Raw genomic sequence first — 18,036 nt, 5'->3', positions numbered from 1 at the left:
ATCATTGAAGGCTCTGGTCCTGCCATTTAGATGTTTATGATACCACATCACTCCTGAATGGCAGGACAAATACCCCCTCCGTGGAGGGCTGGTTGGGTTGACAGGCAGATGTGCCAAGTTTTTAGGCTGAAAAAAAGGCATTGCTCAGTGTTGTCCTTAGGCCTCCACACTTTAGAGCTCTGCCTGGATATCAGCTCCGAGTGAGGGACATTGATAGACTTCCTCTCACTTTACATAGTTGTCATGATCTCTGACCTCAGAGCTCAGCAGGCAGTGATGCCAAGCAGAATGACAAATTATGTTTGATTTATCTATTTACATAGTTCTACTTCTGATGGTTTGGCTCAGGACCTGAAAGGGAATGTGTGCTCTCCAGCTGAACTGTAAAATAATATTTTACTCCTTAAGGTAGAGGTTTATATGGTGTCCTCTCATATTCTCTCTCTTATCCTCTGCTGCCCTTGAGTTTTTTTTTTTTTTTGTGTGTGTTTTTTTAGCACTGTCTGATGTTGGCTTTCAACAGCCTCCTGGACATACTTGTTTCTTAGGTTGAGAATTGTTAAGTCTCCCTTGAGCTCCTTAGAGATCCACATAAATATTAGTATCAGGGGAGGTTGTGTTGTTTGGTCTCTTCTTGTTCTGAGAGTTGTCTTGCTAGGCTCCCAACTCCCTAGTGCTCTGTAATACTATCAAGAAGCAGAGCTATTTATGAGCCTCCTTGGTGAGACTGTCTTTAGCATAGAGCTTGATACAGACAGCGTTAGAGTCATAGGCTCTCTTGAGACCCTTGGTTATCCTTTTTCAAAAATCGAGTAGTATAGGCCTCCTCTCATTTGAGAGAGTCATTATGCTGAGGCTTCTGCTTGCCAGAGCTCTGTGCAGACAATATTATCAATTGGATGGCTCTTGGGAGCCTCTTTGATAGGATTGTCTCGGGTGTAGTGTGTAGTTAGGCATCCTCTCGTTTGAGAGTCATTTGATAAAGCCTCGGCTCTTAGAGCTCCGTACAGACAGTAGTACTGAAGTTCCTTATGAGCCTCCTTATTTTTAGGGTTGAGTGTCATTAGGCCTCCTCTGATTCTAGAAAGTAATTCTGGTGAGGCTTTTGCTTACCAGAGCTCCTTACAGACAGTATTATCAATTGACTCTTTGTAGCCTTTTTAATAGAAGTGCTGTACAGTGTAGTTAGGCCTCTCATTTTTGGAGAGTCGTTTTGCTGAAGTCTCCACTCTCAGAGCTTTAAACAAACAGTAGTACTGGAGTTATAGGCTCTTGGGGAGCCTCCTCGGTTAACTGTTTTTAGAGTTGAGGGTTGTTAGGCCTCCTCTCATTAGAGAGAGTTGTTTAACTGAGGCCTCCTCTCGTTTTAGAGATGTGTGCTGCTAAGGCCCCTCCTTCTAGAGCTCTGTACAGCTAAAAAGGTTTAGGATCTGTGTGAAGCCTCCTTGGTTAACTGTCTTTAGAGCTGAGTGTTTTAGGTCTCCTCTCGTTCTAGAAAGTCATTCTGCTGAGGGCTCCACTCCCAAGGGCTCTGCACAGACAAGTACTGTTTAGGTTTATGGCTCTTTGGAAATTAGCCTTTTTGATAAGACTCTGGTTTGGGCAGTGGCTGAATTGTGTCTCTGACAGCTTACTGGTGCATCCTCCAGGACAGGGTTGAGAACCACTGCTCTAGAGGATACAGTGTAAGTTCCCATTCAAAAGAGAATGTTCCAGGTTATGCATGTAACCCTGGTTCAAAAGAGAATGTTCCAGGTTATGCATGTAACCCTGGTTCCCTAAGAAGGGGAACGAGACACTACATCTCATTGCCAGGCTTCTGGGATGCCTTTGTCTCCTTCAAACAAAGAAGTGGATGGCATGTTCCTCAGGTGACCTTTTATACTCACATCACACTGATAATTACATCATTGGCATTTAGATACATGATTCAGATTCAGACACTGGAGGCATTTCCCATTGTGTTCTCTAAATGACGCAGTGTCACGTTCCTCTTCTCAGGGAACCATGGTTACATGCGTAACCTGAGAAGATTTCTATTTCTACATCTTCCCCTCCCAATCCTTTGCTTTTCAGCACTCCCAAATAAGTTTACTGTACCAGTAAGGTTGGTAAGGGGAAGGAATGATATTTGATTAAATACAGCAAAAGTTAAATGAAATGACTGTTTTCTAAATTTTTCTACAATGCAGACACTGATTCAGAAAACGTCTTATCTACACAAGATAGAGTATTATAGTTGTTATCCATAGTGACATCTGTTATTTTATATTAATGTAAATACATGTGCCAGCATAGGAACATATATATATATATATATATATATATATATATATATATATATATATATATATATATATATATATATATATATATATATCAGTACAGCTGAATACAGCCATAAACATGTTTTATTTTGTTTGACCTTGAAACTTATTTATTGATTCCGGAATATTTTAAGGCAGAGTTTATATAATCAGAGAAGAAATTTTTGAGCATTCGTGTAAAATTATAGTTCAAGGGAAACATTATCTTTGCACAAATATCTATTAAATGAATCTGCATGACACTCTAGATATGTGTGATATTATCTTTTTAAATAAGCTATTTTTTTATATTTATTTATGTTAAGATGATTCTGTCCATCGCAGATGCTGAAACACATTAATAGTGCTACAAGCACTATAAGTTATGTTCCTATTCTCCTTAAAAGTACTAAAAATAAATTTCTTCCTTTCTCTTCCCTTTTCCTTTTTACAAGATAAAGAGTAAAAAGAGGATCAAAGTAGTCATGAAAGAGTGCCTAGATTAATTGAGAATGTCTCACCATAGTGGTAGCAGCATTAGTGGAGGGGGTGGGGTGCATGTGTCTTCTGTCATTTCTTCAATGCATAACATTTGCATTGAAGTACAATCAAAAGGCGTGTAGGAAACCTAGAATAAAGTCGTATTATGCTGGCTTAAAATGTCAAAATATTTTTCACAACTGAAAGAAGATTGTGTGTGCCATGTCTCTGTTGTCATCTTTCATTCTGACACTTTGTCATAACCAGCTGTAATTCAAAAAGTTTCCAGCAAGTATTTTTTTCTATTCTCTCTGAATGTGAAATACTGCACAAAGTAACAAAATCACAGTGAAAATATATTTGCTGCAGAGCAGGATTTTGGACCTATGATTCTCTTTGAATGTGGTCAGAGCCATCCAGTGCAATGCATCAAAATAACAAACTAAGAAACCAAGTCTTGTTGTATGTAAAAAAAAAAATTGTTGAAACAAAAAACAGATTCAAATAATAAAGTGAGAAATATTAAGTATTAGGATTTATAATGGACTGTTCTGCTGGACTTGTGAAATAAACTACAAATGTATTTTTGTTCTCTGTAAATTATGCAGTATTCTGTCCAAAGAATGTAATGAAAATATAAGGAAATTGTAGAGACTTGCAGATTTTAGACTGCATGTCTGACACCCTCCCTCCATCACTTCCCCTTTAGCTCACCCAAACCACAATTCTATGAACAGCCACAACGGTCCACCACCATTCCTGGGATTTTGCCATGGATTATCTGCTGTTTATCATTGAAGTAGAGCATGTTTATTGGCGACATCTTCGTGGGTGTGCAGCATGGCCCTGCTGAGCCTCTGGGATTGGCATGCTGCACCAGGTGAGTATGTGGGTACTTCTGCATAAACATGTACTCACACTGGCCTGAGCAGTAGTTTGCCTTGTAACGTTTAGGTGCAATAATCCAATCCCAGCCAAAAGCTTCAAAGTCCACTGTGAGCGGGTAACGACAACAGCGGGATTCTGTGGAGTGTTCATCACAGTCAAGACCCAGATTCCTCCGTGATCGCTTGGTTGTTTCAAGAACCTTAACCTCCAGGAATGGCTGCTAGAGAATAGGGGAGGAAGAAAACATACAGAAATGGGTCAAGCCGCTGGGACAAAAAAAAAAAATGGAAATGTTTACATGAATGGTTGTAACGCCAAATCTTTCTATGAAATTATACATTTTTAGTCAATTTAAAACGGAATCAGGTTTCATATGTACTTTGGCCTCATTAGCATTTGAATCAGGTTAGTATGTTGGCCCAGTAGTGCACCCATACTAAATTAAACCACAACACAATGAAATCGCCACAACAAACCGGAATCACCACAACACAATGAAATCGCCACAACAAACCGGAATCACCACAACACAACGAAATCTCCATAACACAACAGGAATGCTTCCGACCGCGAGGGGGCACTTGGAGTGCAATAAAGTCGGTTTTCCTTTCCATTGTTCTATAGATTGGCCAGTCTTACAAAGAAATAAACACTACGATCAGTTTTAAGGGTGTAACCATTGTTTAACGACATGAAATACCAATTCAAAATTACCTGCATGCATTATAGCTGCTTATTTATACTTGAAAACGCTTTTACATGCTCTCACAGTGCTTGATGCCCAAGGGAACGCCAATTCCACCATGCAGTTGAAACATATAAATTGTATGAATTCAAATTACATTTAACATTTAAAAATAGATATGTTAAAATTTCACAGCTTGGTTGTATTTTGCAAAAAAACTGACCCAATAATGCCGAACATTTGAATTTGAACATTTAAACAAAACAAAAAAAGTAATTTTAAACGTTTAAAATTTTAAACGTTTCAACCACTTGGTGGAATTGGCAGATGTTCCCTTGGGCATCAAGTGCCGTGATCGTGAGTAAAAACGTTCACGAGTATAAATATGCAGCTATAAAGCATGTAGGTGATTTTGAATTGATATTTCATGTCGATATAAAATGGTTATATACCTAAAACTGATCGTAGTGTTTATATCTTTGTAAGACTGGCCAATCTATAGAACAATGGCAAGGAAAACTAACTTTAATGCACTCCGAGAGCCCCCTCGTGGTCGGGATTATTTCCATTGTATTGTGGCGATTTCGTTGTGTTGTGGCTTGTTTTCGTTGTGTTGTGGCGATTTCATTGTGTTGTGCCTTGTTTCCATTGTGTTGTGGCGATTCTGTTGTGTTATGGTTTAATTCCCTTGTGTTGTGGTTTAATTTAGTACGGCTGTACTACTGGGCCACCGTAGGTTAGGGTTACCTGTATCATCAGTACTTTGCTGTTTGTATAAACAGGAGTCTAAAATGTATAGTCAAATGACAGCTTGTGATCACATTGAGAAAATTATGAGATTTGAGAGCTATCACTGAACAATAACATTTCAGTCTTTTCCTAACACAATGGAAATTTACGACTTCAGAAGAATTTGGAAGACTGAGCAGGAGTATGGAGACATTTTATTGTTTTTGTCTTACTTTAGAGTTTAGTCAAAATCATCCTCTCTCATTCGATCTTTGTTATGGGAAATAGGTAAATTAAATTAAATATATTGTATTGTCCCCAGTGGGGAAATTTGTTGTGGACTCAGTATTCAATGTTTTAAAATAACCTGTTACACTTAACCTGTTACTAAAATACAGTACAACACAATACAGACACAATTTAATGTTTAACATTTTAATTTATATTTAATTGAGTATTCTTACAAAGATAGTTTTTACACTTCTGAAATAAGAAAACTAACTGATAGAATGATTATGAATGCCAAAGCTGTCATTTATTTCCATGGAGGATTCTTTAATGAATAAATATATTAAGATTACAGCACTGTAAAAGAGAATAGTCTAGCAGGTCTAAGGGTCCTTACCAGTCCTTCCTCTCCAGGCCGCAGAGACGTCACAGCCAGGTCATTGCCACTCTCGTCATAGGCGTTTATATCAATTCCCCAGTTTGTATGTGGCTGTTTGAACCAGTTCTGCAACACGTGTTTGAAATCAATGCTCTGCCAATGACCCGCTTGAGAATTGAGCTCAATCTTGAGCGAGCGGATGCGGATGTGTCTGCTTCCTTGCTCAGTGATAGGTTTAAGGCGAAGGATCTGCAGGTAAACAGTTGAAGTTTGCTGTAGTGGCCGCAGATAAACCCACAGCTGGGCTTTCAAGACCTTGGTAAACATCAGTTTTGGACTGAACTTGAAAAAACAACAGCTGGGTTTCCCATCCACCTGCACCAGAGGTTCAGCTGAAGAAAACAAAATTAAATGCTATTAATCACTGAAATAAAGCATTATGAGAGAAAAAAACCTGATATTTGAATGGCTAGGCTAAATTATGCCCCTCAAAAAAGGCATGTAATGAATCTTTTAATAGGATCTTGGCATAAAGTGTCCAGTCCCTGTTTCAGAAACAATCTACTAATGACATGTTTACCTTACAGTTGCCTTAACAGATAACTTAGGCCCCATCCACACGGAGACGCGTTTAGCTGTATACGTATAAATTTTGTACCGTATCAGCGTTTTGTCCACACGGATCCGGCATTTTGGAAGCATGAATCCGAAATTTTCTGGAACCGGGTCCCAAAGTGGGTAAATCTGAAAACGATCATCTTCCGTTTTCGTGTATACAGCGAATCCGTACATTTTCTGAAACGGTAATGTCATCACTCTACGTCCAGCACGGTGAAAGAGTTAAGGGATACAACTACGGGCACTGGGCATGCGCACTTCAATATCGCGTCATTCAATTAAAGTATCTGCATTATTGTAAGGGTATGTTTTGGGTTGGGGTAGGTGTAGGCATTAATAAAACACATCTGTTAAGTAGCATATGTATTTATTGTTATTTTATTGGGAGATTTTGCCTCACCTCCGACCACTGCTATACCCCTGCTAGCCACAACTCTTCTTCTCCATTTTTAGTGTATTTCTGTGGCAGAATTACAGAGCCACACACTGGCCTGGCATGCAAACTACATAGTTTTTAGTCAGTTTCGGTAATCTCGTGTGATATTTCTTGAAACGAGTTTAAAAAAAAGATCGGATTGGGAAAGCGCTGGCTTCGTGTGGACGGGGCCTTAATCTCTCAAAAAATAGCACACTTTTTGGAAGGAAGAAAAAAGTATTAAAAGGATTAAAGATTAAAGATAATGATTATGCTCTGGTCCTCTTCGTTTTGTCTTGGACACTTGTCTCATTTGCGGTCAAAAGTGACCGAAGCCTTAAAATGTAACTTTTTTTTTTTTTTTTTCAGGAAAACCAATGTAATATATTTTTGTTCAATAATATTTAAAATCCATTTTTTGAATTGAGAATAGCTCCTTTTGGAGATGTTAAAAAAATAAAACTGTGTAATGTCGTGTAACCGTCTGTAGGCTAAAGCTCCCTATAATAGAGAGGCTTTTTGATTCCCATTGAGTTTTTTTAGACACAGTATCTTAATTAAATTAGGTTTTTCGTTTGGATATATGTTCAGACATTTTAAAAGACTACTTTTTGTCAAGGTTTAGGTATTTTTGTTAGATAAGTATCAGGTTTTGCATTATGATTGATAACGATAATAATATGGATAATCAAACAATAACATTTGGTTAGAAAAGGAACGCAATGCAAGCATTTCTGTGTGTGTGTTTGTGAGCGTGGGTGTGTGTGTGTGTGTGTGTGTGGGGGGGGGGGGGGGGTTGTGAGTGTCTAATTTGCACTCTTGATATTTTAGAGTGTCATCCCTTCATTGCTGTGCACTTTTTGTCTGCACAGTGGCTGATTTGTAGTTTGTACAACCAAAGGTTTCACTGAGTTTTCATATTTTTGCCTATTTCGCTATAAAAGCAAATTTTGCATGTCATTCGGAAATCAAGGTGCCAGAGGTTGGAGGAAGACTGGGGAGAAGGAAATGCCAAAATGCCTGAAGTCCAGTGTCAAGTACCCACAGTCAGTGATGGTCTAGGATGCCATGTCAGCTGCTGGTGTTGGTCCACTGTGTGTAAAAAAAATACAAAGTAAAAAAAGTACTTTGGACCACTGAGCAGTCCAGTGCTGCTTCTCTGTAGCCCAAAAGTGGCTTGACCTGGGGAATGCGGCACCTGTAGCCCATTTCCTACACACGCCTATGCACGGTTGCTCTGGATGTTTCTACTCCAGACTCAGTCCACTGCTTCTGCAGGTCCCCCAAGGTCTGGAATCGGTCCTTCTCCACAATCTTCCTCAGAGTGTTGGGTCACCTCTTCTCATTGTGCAGTGTTTTTTGCCACACTTTTTCCGTCCCACAGACTTCCCACTGAGGTGCCTTGATACAGCTCTCTGGGAACAGCCTATTCGTTCAGACATTTCTTTCTGTGTCTTACCCTCTCGCTTGAGGGTGTCAATGATGGCCTTCTGGACAGCAGTTAGGTCGGCAGTCTTACCCATGATTGCGGTTTTGAGTAATGAACCAGGCTGAGTTTTTAAAAGCCTCAGGAATCTTTTGCAGGTGTTTAGAGTTACTTAGTTGACTCAGATGATTAGGTTAATAGCTCGTTCAGAGAACCTTTTCATTATATGCTCATTTTTTGAGATAGGAATTTTGGGTTTTCATGAGCTGTATGCCAAAATCATCAGTATTAAAATAATAAAAGACCTGAAATATTTCAGTTGGAGTGCAATGAATCTAAAATATATGAAAGTTTAATTTTTATCATTACATTATGGAACATAATGAACTTTATCACAATATGCTATTTCATTTTTTTAGAAGGACCTGTATATGAGGGGGAATCAGTTCACTAAATCGGACTGTTCCAAACAGTTTGCCTCTCTAGTAAGCACTCATCCACACATTTTTAAAGTTATTTACTTTTTGACGTGTCTGACTCGAAATAAACCAACACCCTGAAGTTATTCAATTAACAGTACACTGACTTAACTACGGAAGCTTATTGCATTCACTTGAGAAAAAAAATCTACTCTGTTTTTCTGAATTAATGACTTAATTATCTCAGAATTATGAGATAATTTTTCATTAATATTTTTTTTGCTCTGTTTTTCTGAATTAATGACTTAATTATCTCAGAATTATGAGATAATTTTTCATGAATAAATTTTTTTGCTCTGTTTTTCTGAATTAATGACTTAATTATCTCAGAATTATGAGATAATTTTTCATGAGTCATTTTTTTTGTTCTGTTTTTCTGAATTAATGACTTAATTATCTCAGAATTATGAGATAATTTTTCATAAATAAAAATTTTTTTGCTCTGTTTTTTCTGAATTAATGAGATCCCTCAAAATCCAGCCAAGAGCTCTATTTTAGCTGGATTGCATGGAAGAAAACATGTCCCGCCTTTCAAATTTAATCCGGATTTATTTTACTTTGGGTTTGAGACATTGTCTTTAAGTAATAAAAATTGTATTGTTTTTAGTGCATCAACTTTGTGCAGACAGCTCATGACAGCAGAAATGAACATTCTGATCTGCTTGACATTGCTATTGCACTCCATGGGGATCCAGTATTTTCAACAATTGCCTGATTGTCTTTTGTGTCACCACGTAGCCAGCCTGAATGCATTTCAGATGCATCATCTTAACACGATCACATAATAATGCGTATCAATAGTACGAGTGTGAAATCGTGTCTAATGTATATCGTCTGGAATGTATATTGTATGGAATGTTTACTGAGATAATGCACGTGCTACACAGTCTTTCGCGTGCATGCATATGACATGCTCTTGAGTAGGTTGGGGATTGTGAGATGGGGGGTTCGTACGTATAATATGCCATAAAGTGCGTATAAGCACGTGAAAAACTGTGTACCATATGCACACCAAAACTCATTTTAGCGTATACATTCCACAAGATTGCACACTTATTTATACTACTATTTATACAAATTTTCATGAGATCGGCTGTCTGCACAAATTTGAAAGGCGGGACATGTTTACTTCCATGCAATCCAGCTAAAATAGAGCTCTGGCTGGATTTTGAGGGATCTCATTAATTCAGAAAAACAGAGCAAAAAAAAAAAATTATTTATGAAAAATTATCTCATAATTCTGAGATAATTAAGTCATTAATTCAGAAAAACAGAACAAAAAAAATTATTCATGAAAAATTAAGTCATTAATTCAGAAAAACAGAGCAAAAAAAAATTTATTCATGAAAAATTATCTCATAATTCTGAGATAATTAAGTCATTAATTCAGAAAAACAGAGCAAAAAAATTATTCATGAAAAATTATCTCATAATTCTGAGATAATTAAGTCATTAATTCAGAAAAACAGAGCAAAAAAATTTAGTCATGAAAAATTATCTCATAATTCTGAGATAATTAAGTCATTAATTAAGAAAAACAGAGTAGATTTTTTTTTCTCAAGTGAATGCAATAAGCTTCCGTACTTAACCTACTGTTAAGAGAGAACTGATAATGATAATGAACAGAGATACTGAGCATGTGTGCAGCGGAGGGAGTGACGTTGTTATGGTTTAGTAATCATAGGTTCCCTTTCGGGGAACTCGAGCTGCGTCGAAACGCTGTGAGAACGCCTCTGCGTTAATGCGTCGTGAAGCGCCTGTAGAACCATTCCATCGGAAAAAAGATCGATCGTCGGCGTGATGACGTCATCGACCGGAAGCTATAAAACGTCCGTGAAAACAAACAGGAACTAGCTTCTGAGCCTTCAGCAAGCGATCTGTGTGAACCTGTCTGTCTATTTGGTGTTTTTGTCTGTCTATATCCAGAGATTTTCCACCCTTTTTGTTAAATATCAGTAGTTTAACAAAAATAAAGAGAAAATAAAATAGATAGAGATGGCGAGTGAGAGCTGTAATTTCAGGAAGTGTGTTCCTCCCTGCCCACGCTATATCACGGGCGGGGATACACATCTTCTCTGTGTTGCATGCTTGGGAGCGCAGCATGCCCAGGCAGCCCTCGAGGGGGCTGCTTGCGAGCATTGTGAGCGATTACCACTAAGAACGCTGCGCTCCCGCCGGGCACTCTTCGAGGAGGGTGCCTCGGCTCGTGTTCCCCGCGGCTCTGGTCCCGCTGCCGCCGAGGCGGAGCGAAGGCTGCAGTCGTGGGGATCACAATTGGATGTTGCAGAGGGGTTAGAGACGGGCGCTGCCTTATCTCTGCCCTCACCTGCTCCATCCAGCGGCTCTTCTCGGGGCATGGAAGCACGCATGGCGGTTTCTTCCCCCCCGAGAGAGTCGCCGGTGCTTCATCTGTCCAGCTCTGAGGAGGTGGACGTTGAAAGCATCGAGACTGAAGACTCACCACTTCAGTCCCCTGCTAGTGAGGAGCTAGTTGAGGTTCTGACGCGAGCAGTGGCCAGATTAAACATCGACTGGCCCACTGAGAGATCTGAGGCAGGAAGAAAGCGTCATAGCAAGCTAGACGAACGATTCCTGCCATCTCGCGCTTCAGAGCCTCAGCGGCGGGGCCTGCCGTTCTTCCATGACTTGCACACCGAGGTGGCAAGATCATGGAGGAGACCGGCATCATATAGAGTGTTCAGCCCGCAGACCTCGGTCTACAGTAACATCGCCGGGCTGAAACAATATGGTTATGGGGCGATGCCAAAGGTTGAAGAGACGCTTGCGAGCCATCTCTCGCCTTCCTCGGCGTCGTCCCTTAAGGCCCCGACTTTACCCACCAGACCTTTAAAGACAACGTCGGCGCTGGTGGGTAAAGCGTACTCGGCAGCGGGTCAGGCGGCTGCATGCCTGCACACGATGGCTATCGTGCAGGCATATCAGGCTGACCTGCTGAGGGATCTGGATGGTAGTTATGTTGTGGGGGGAGATATTGTTGCTGAATTAAGAACGTCAGCTGATTTAGCTCTCCGGGCCACCAAGGAGACGGCCAGATGTGTTGGCCGCTCCATGGCAGCATTGGTGGCCACGGAGAGGCACCTATGGTTGAACCCCACAGACATCAAGGAGAGGGAGAAAGCTTTCCTGCTTGATGTGCCGCTTTCTCCTGGAGGCCTCTTCGGTGACGCAGTCCACACTGTCACCGAGAGGTTCCAGGAGTCGAAAAAGCAAGCTGCGGCGCTCAAGCAGTTCCTCCCTCTCCGGGTCCAGGTCCCTGGGGCTGCTGCTGATACCACCAAGCAGCCCAAACCGAGTACGAGCTCCTCACATAGGGCTCAACAAAAACAGAGCGTCGCTGCCCGAGCTCCCCCTCAGCGCGGGGACGAGGGGCGGCGCTCTCAGACGAGGCCTTCGAGGGGCAGGGCTGATCTGCGGACAGTCCTGATCGCCAAGAAGGCCTCGTCGACGCTGAGGGTGGTTCCCCCCGTAGGGAAACGGTGTTTACCCCTGCCAACGGTACCCGTTTCCCTACGGCACCCTCGGGGGGGCGCGCTGCCAACCCCGCCGCAATGCCGGGGTGCAGTCGGTCTCCGCGGGCCACCCGAGGGTGGTCCGCACCCCCTTCGGGGGGCCCCCGAGCAGTCAAGTCAGTTGTTCCCTGCCGGTCCGCCGCTTCAGGGCACTGTGCTTGTTGCTCAAAATACACCAGAGGCCAGCCTCGAGAGGCTGGTTCCCTTAGTAGATTTTCTAGACGAGTGGAAACGTCTATCAAATATATCTCATTGGGTCCTGCAGATAATAGAAAAGGGGTACGCCATTCAATTCAGAAGTCGGCCACCTCCTTTCTGCGGTGTCCTACCTACAGAGGTGGGCCCGGAGCAGGCTCTGGTAATGGCACAGGAAGTAGAGACACTCCTGCAAAAAGGGGCTATAGAGAGGGTTCCCCCTCCCAGCAGGGAGTCTGGCTTTTACAGCCGTTACTTCATCGTGCCGAAGAAGGATGGGGGCTTACGCCCGATATTAGATCTGCGGCTATTGAATCGCTCGGTGGCCAAGCTCAAATTCAAGATGCTTACACTCAGACAGATTGTATCGCAGATCAAGTCGGAGGATTGGTTTGTCACCATAGACCTCAAAGATGCGTATTTTCATGTCTCCATCCTTCCACATCACAGGAAGTTCCTGAGGTTTGCCTTCGGGGGAGAGGCATACCAATATCGTGTACTTCCCTTCGGTCTAGCACTGTCACCCCGCACGTTCACCAAGTGTGTGGATGCAGCTCTGGCGCCGCTTCGTCTGCAGGGCATCCGCATTCTGAACTATATCGACGACTGGCTGATTCTAGCGAATACAGAGCAGATGGCGGTTCAGCATCGAGATGCTGTTCTCGCCCATATGTCGAAGCTGGGGTTGAGGCTGAACGCCAAGAAGAGTGTGCTTTCTCCGGCTCAGAGAACCACTTTTCTAGGTGTGAACTGGGATTCGGTAATTATGCGGGCGCAATTATCGCCAACACGCATAGCATCGATCCTGGCAGCCGTCAAAGAGCAGAAGCTAGGCCGAGCCGTCACTGTGAAACAGTTCCAGAAACTGTTAGGTCTCATGGCAGCAGCGTCCAACGTGATACCTTTTGGCCTACTGTACATGAGGCCACTGCAGTGGTGGCTCAAAACAAAAGGGTTCTCCCCGAGGGGAAATCCGCTCCGCACGATCAAAGTCACGCGGCGATGCCTACGTGCTCTGGTCATGTGGAAAAACCCGGGGTTTTTATCTCAGGGTCCCGTGTTGGGGGCTCATGTTTGTCGCGTAACGCTAACGACAGATGCCTCTCTCACGGGCTGGGGGGCGACCATGAGTGGTCGCTCATCCCAGGGTCTATGGCAGGAACATCAGCGGCACTGGCACATAAATCGGCTAGAGATGCTCGCAGTGTTTCTTGCATTGAAACAGTTCCTGCCCGACCTCAGGGGCCACCACGTACTAGTCAGGACAGACAACACGTCGGTGGTCGCCTATATAAATCACCAGGGGGGTCTGAGGTCTCGTCCGTTGGACAAATTGGCACATCGGATCCTCCTGTGGGCCCAAGGGAAATTGCTGTCAATCAGGGCAGTATATATCCCGGGGGCCCTGAATCAGGAAGCAGACAGCCTGTCGAGACAGGGGCCGAGGCCCGGGGAATGGAGACTCCACCCAGAGGTGGTGGAGCTCCTGTGGAAGGTTTATGGGAAAGCAGAAATAGACCTATTTGCTTCGGCGGAGAATTCCCATTGCCCGCAGTGGTTTTCTCTGACCCATCCGGCCCCGCTGGGGCTGGATGCCATGGTACAGGAGTGGCCGAGGCTGCCTCTGTACGCCTTCCCCCCGATTGTCTTGCTTCCAGGAGTTCTGGAGAGGGTACGCCGGGACGGGGCCCAGGTACTTCTAGTGGCTCCATACTGGCCGACCCGAGTTTTCGGACCTGATATCTCTCCTGGAAGGCTCTCCTATGGAGATTCCGACCAGGAGGGATCTACTCTCTCAGGCGGGCGGGAGATTCCTGCACCCACGCCCGGAGATGTGGAAACTGTGGGCCTGGCCTCTGAGGGGGCTAGGCTCATAGAGGAAGGTCTCTCGGCCGAGGTCGTAGAGACCATCCTGCACTCCAGAGCTCCGTCCACAAGGAAGCTGTACGCTTTGAAATGGAGACTTTTCTCAGCATGGTGCAGAGAACGCCAGTGGGACCCAGTTAACTGCCCGGTTGGTACAGTGCTGGAGTTCCTGCAGGCAAGGTTCTCGGCAGGGTTGACCCCCTCCACAATAAAGGTGTACGTGGCGGCCTTGGGTGCCTTCCACGTCCCTTTCGGTGGAGTGTCTTTGGGAAGACACCCTCTAATTACACGCTTCCTTCGTGGCACTTTAAGGTTGAGGCCGGCTATACACTCGAGGGTCCCAGCATGGGACTTGGCCATTGTTCTGAGGGGCTTGTCCGGACCACCGTTCGAACCTCTGGAGGAGGTTTCGGACAAGTTCCTCACCCTAAAAACCATCTTTCTTTTGGCCATATCGTCTCTCAAAAGAATAGGAGATATTCAGTCCCTGTCGGTAGGGCCCTCATGTTTAGAGTTTGCGCCGGGGATGGTGAAAGCATTTCTGCATCCCAGGCCGGGTTATGTCCCCAAGGTTCCTACGAGCCCACGGGCCCCATCACTCTACAAGCCTTCTGTCCTCCTCCGTTCAAGACGTCAGACCAGGAAAGGTTAAATCTGCTGTGTCCTGTGAGGGCACTGGATACATACGTCCACAGAGCTGCCCTGTGGAGAAAATCTGAACAATTATTTGTCTGTTTCGGAGCCCCTAAGAAGGGGGCTCCAGTATCCAAGCAGAGGATGAGCAAGTGGGTGGTCGAGGCCATCTCACTTGCTTATGAAGCGGCCGGGCAGCCGTCTCCACTGGCTGTCCGGGCGCATTCAACCAGGGGTATGGCTGCTTCAAAAGCACTCTTGTCGGGGGCTTCCCTCCACGATATTTGTAACGCGGCCGGATGGTCGTCTCCGTTAACCTTCGTCAGGTTCTATGAACTAGACCTGGCATCTACTGTTGGGGCGCAGGCACTCTCGTAACCGTGTGCGCTTCGGCTTCACACATACGAGACACTTGGTCCTATGGCGATGTGGGTATAAGCGTTCTCACAGCGTTTCGACGCAGCTCGAGTTCCCCGAAAGGGAACGTCTCAGGTTACGTATGTAACCCTAGTGTGCGTGATTACTTACTTCAGGCTTTATCAGAAGTTAGTTCCTGTTTGTTTTCACGGACGTTTTATAGCTTCCGGTCGATGACGTCATCACGCCGACGATCGATCTTTTTTCCGATGGAATGGTTCTACAGGCGCTTCACGACGCATTAACGCAGAGGCGTTCTCACAGCGTTTCGACGCAGCGTCTCGTTCCCTCAGGGAACTAGGGTTACATACGTAACCTGAGACGTTTTTGCAGTCAAAGCAGTTGATTTAGGAGGTTTTTTGGCGTCTCCATGTGGTTCTGTTAGGTATCACCACTTGAGAGGTCAACATTTAAATGTCCATTTTACATGTCTAAAATGTAAACAATCTTGTTGTTGTTGCTCTCTACACATACTATACGCTGTGATGAATTCTATAAAGGTTCTTAGTAATGTTTTTTTTTTCATGGGTAATTAGGTGTGTACAAATTTATTATATAATAGAATTATATGGACTCCTTATATTTGGTTTCCTTTTGGAGTCTTTAATGATCCTTGAAGCTTGCAGAAAATACAGTTTTGTGTACTGTTTAATTTGGTTATAGCAAATTATGACAATATGTGTGTGTTTAATAAGATAAATGGTGACTGTTTAATTTCATATTAAGGATGCGATTAATCGTGATATCATATATGATAGATAAAACTACTATCTATTCAATAGTAGACTACTTAGTTAAGCATGTGGTTCATGTTTTCATCGGCCAAATACTTTTAAATGGTTATGGTTTGTATGAACATGCTGCTCAATGGCTGCGTGTTTGCGTTGTTTTGTTTGAGTACATAGCTTCTGATTGTGTTCAAGGGCCATGTGCTTGGTTTGTCATGTTTGTTTCTCTGTGCCATGTGCGCTCCTATTGTCTAATCCCACCCTTCTTGTTGTCCGATAATTGGTTAATTTGCCCCACCTGTCCTCCCTCTTTACCTGCTTAGTTTGCTCTTTATAATTATTAGGGGCCAAGCACCGAAGGTGCGGAGCCCCTATTGAAAACGTATGATTTCTTATTAGGGGCCAAGCACCGAAGGTGCGGAGCCCCTCTTGAAATCGTTAGATTTCTTATTATTCCGCCATGGAAGTCTATGGCAGCCCATAGAACCGTTTGCGGGAAAGTTATGAAATTTTATACACTGATAGAGGTCAGTACCAATAGTAAACAGACCAAATTTGGAGTCTCTAAACCCTTCCCTCTAGCGCCACCAACTGTCCAACGTTTCACTCATGTTTATGCTAATAACCGTAAGTCCGATTTACATGAAAATTGAACCAGATCATCCTCAGACAGGCCTGACAAAAAGTTATGGAATTCAAGTTGATTCGTCAAATCGTTTTTGATCAACCCGCGAACAAATTTTACGTAGCGCTTGCGATAACACACTAAAGGCTATATCTCCGCAACGCTTTGTCGTATTCAAACCAAACTTGGTACGTGTCATCACAAGCATGACCTGAGACAACATGCAGCGTTTCAGCGCAGCGCCACCTACTGGTCAGGAGATAGCAAAAATGGCTATTTTGGCTTATAACTTCTGAACCGTTTATCCAAAAATCATACAATTGGTCTCATTAGATTCAGGGCGTCATGTCGAGTCGAATGATATCAGATTTTACCATGTCGGCCATTTTGGGCGTCGGCCATTTTGAATTATGTGCTAAAATGCTGTATTTTACGAATGCATGAATGGATCGTTACGAAACTTGGTTTGGGTCATCACCACGATGCCCTGAAGTAGCCTGAAAAGTTTCGAAAAAAATTTTTTTTTCAAACGCTTATAACTTTGGGTGTGGTTGACCTATTTTGATGGGAGTAACTTTTTTGTACTCCTGAATCCTTGCTGAGTCCAACGATACCAAATTTGTCAGGTTTCGATGTACGGTTTGTGCAGCGTGGTAATTAAGTGCTCATAAAACATTAGCTGATATCTTCGAAACCGCTAGTCCGATCGAGACGAAACCACCGTCAGAAAATCAGAAACATAGGTCGATAGCTTAAATGTTAAAGCCCAAATCTCAAAATATTGATAGTAAGGGGTAGTCAAATCCAATCAAAGTCATTCAGTCAATACAGTCAGTCATTTTGTATGTGTTTTTTTCACATAAATGTCTATAACTCCAAAACAAAATGAGATATTTCCACCAAAATTGACACACACTTCTATGGGCTCACTCCGAGGACACACAAAAAAATTAGTATGATTGTGCCACTTGGTGGCGCTATAAATAAACAAAACATGTAATTATCTCTTTTTTTTGCTTATAAATTGTCTCCAAATGTCTTTACTTATTTTTGCAGTTGGTCTGCTGCTGGCTTCCTTGTTTGCTTTTCTTGCGCTTGCCCCCGATAATGGCTGCTTGCAGCTATATTTTTCCTTGTTTTTGCAGTCATAAGCCCCATTCGCATGGGACTAGTATTATCTGGGGACCTCTGGTGATTTGTAATAATTGCAGAGAATGTCTGTGATCTTAATCCCATGCGAATCGGCCATGTCTGTAATTTGTAAACTAAAAATTCCCCCACAAATGACCTACCATATTTCGCCGAACACCATGGTCCTGTGATAATAGTAGTCCCGTGCGAATTGACATCTCTGTGATTTGGCCAGGATTAGGCGGATCGTATATAATTTTTGCAAGCTTTTTTTCTTC

At 43.1% G+C, this 18,036-nt stretch overlaps 1 protein-coding gene across 3 annotated transcripts in view; it reads right to left on the bottom strand.

Moving 5' to 3' along the window:
- The window catches only part of gdf11 (growth differentiation factor 11), a 256,011-nt gene that overhangs the window by 69,903 nt on the left and 168,072 nt on the right, over window positions 1-18,036 (bottom strand). Inside the window, exons 2-3 of one of the 3 annotated variants that reach the window (XM_067430934.1) lie at window positions 5,714-6,087; window positions 3,705-3,894 (exon numbers count right to left, since the gene is read on the bottom strand). In XM_067430934.1, the coding sequence (XP_067287035.1) occupies window positions 3,705-3,894; window positions 5,714-6,087 (564 nt within the window). Of the gene's footprint in view, window positions 1-2,431; window positions 3,895-5,713; window positions 6,088-18,036 lie in introns of those variants that run through there. The other 2 variants (XM_067430932.1, XM_067430933.1) reach the window with 2 other exon arrangements.

Source organism: Pseudorasbora parva, chromosome 22, assembly GCF_024679245.1.
Source record: "Pseudorasbora parva isolate DD20220531a chromosome 22, ASM2467924v1, whole genome shotgun sequence".
Taxonomy (NCBI): Eukaryota; Metazoa; Chordata; class Actinopteri; order Cypriniformes; family Gobionidae; genus Pseudorasbora; species Pseudorasbora parva.
The sequence above is the reverse complement of the archived record's forward strand: the minus strand, read 5'-3'. Positions and strand labels throughout refer to the sequence as shown.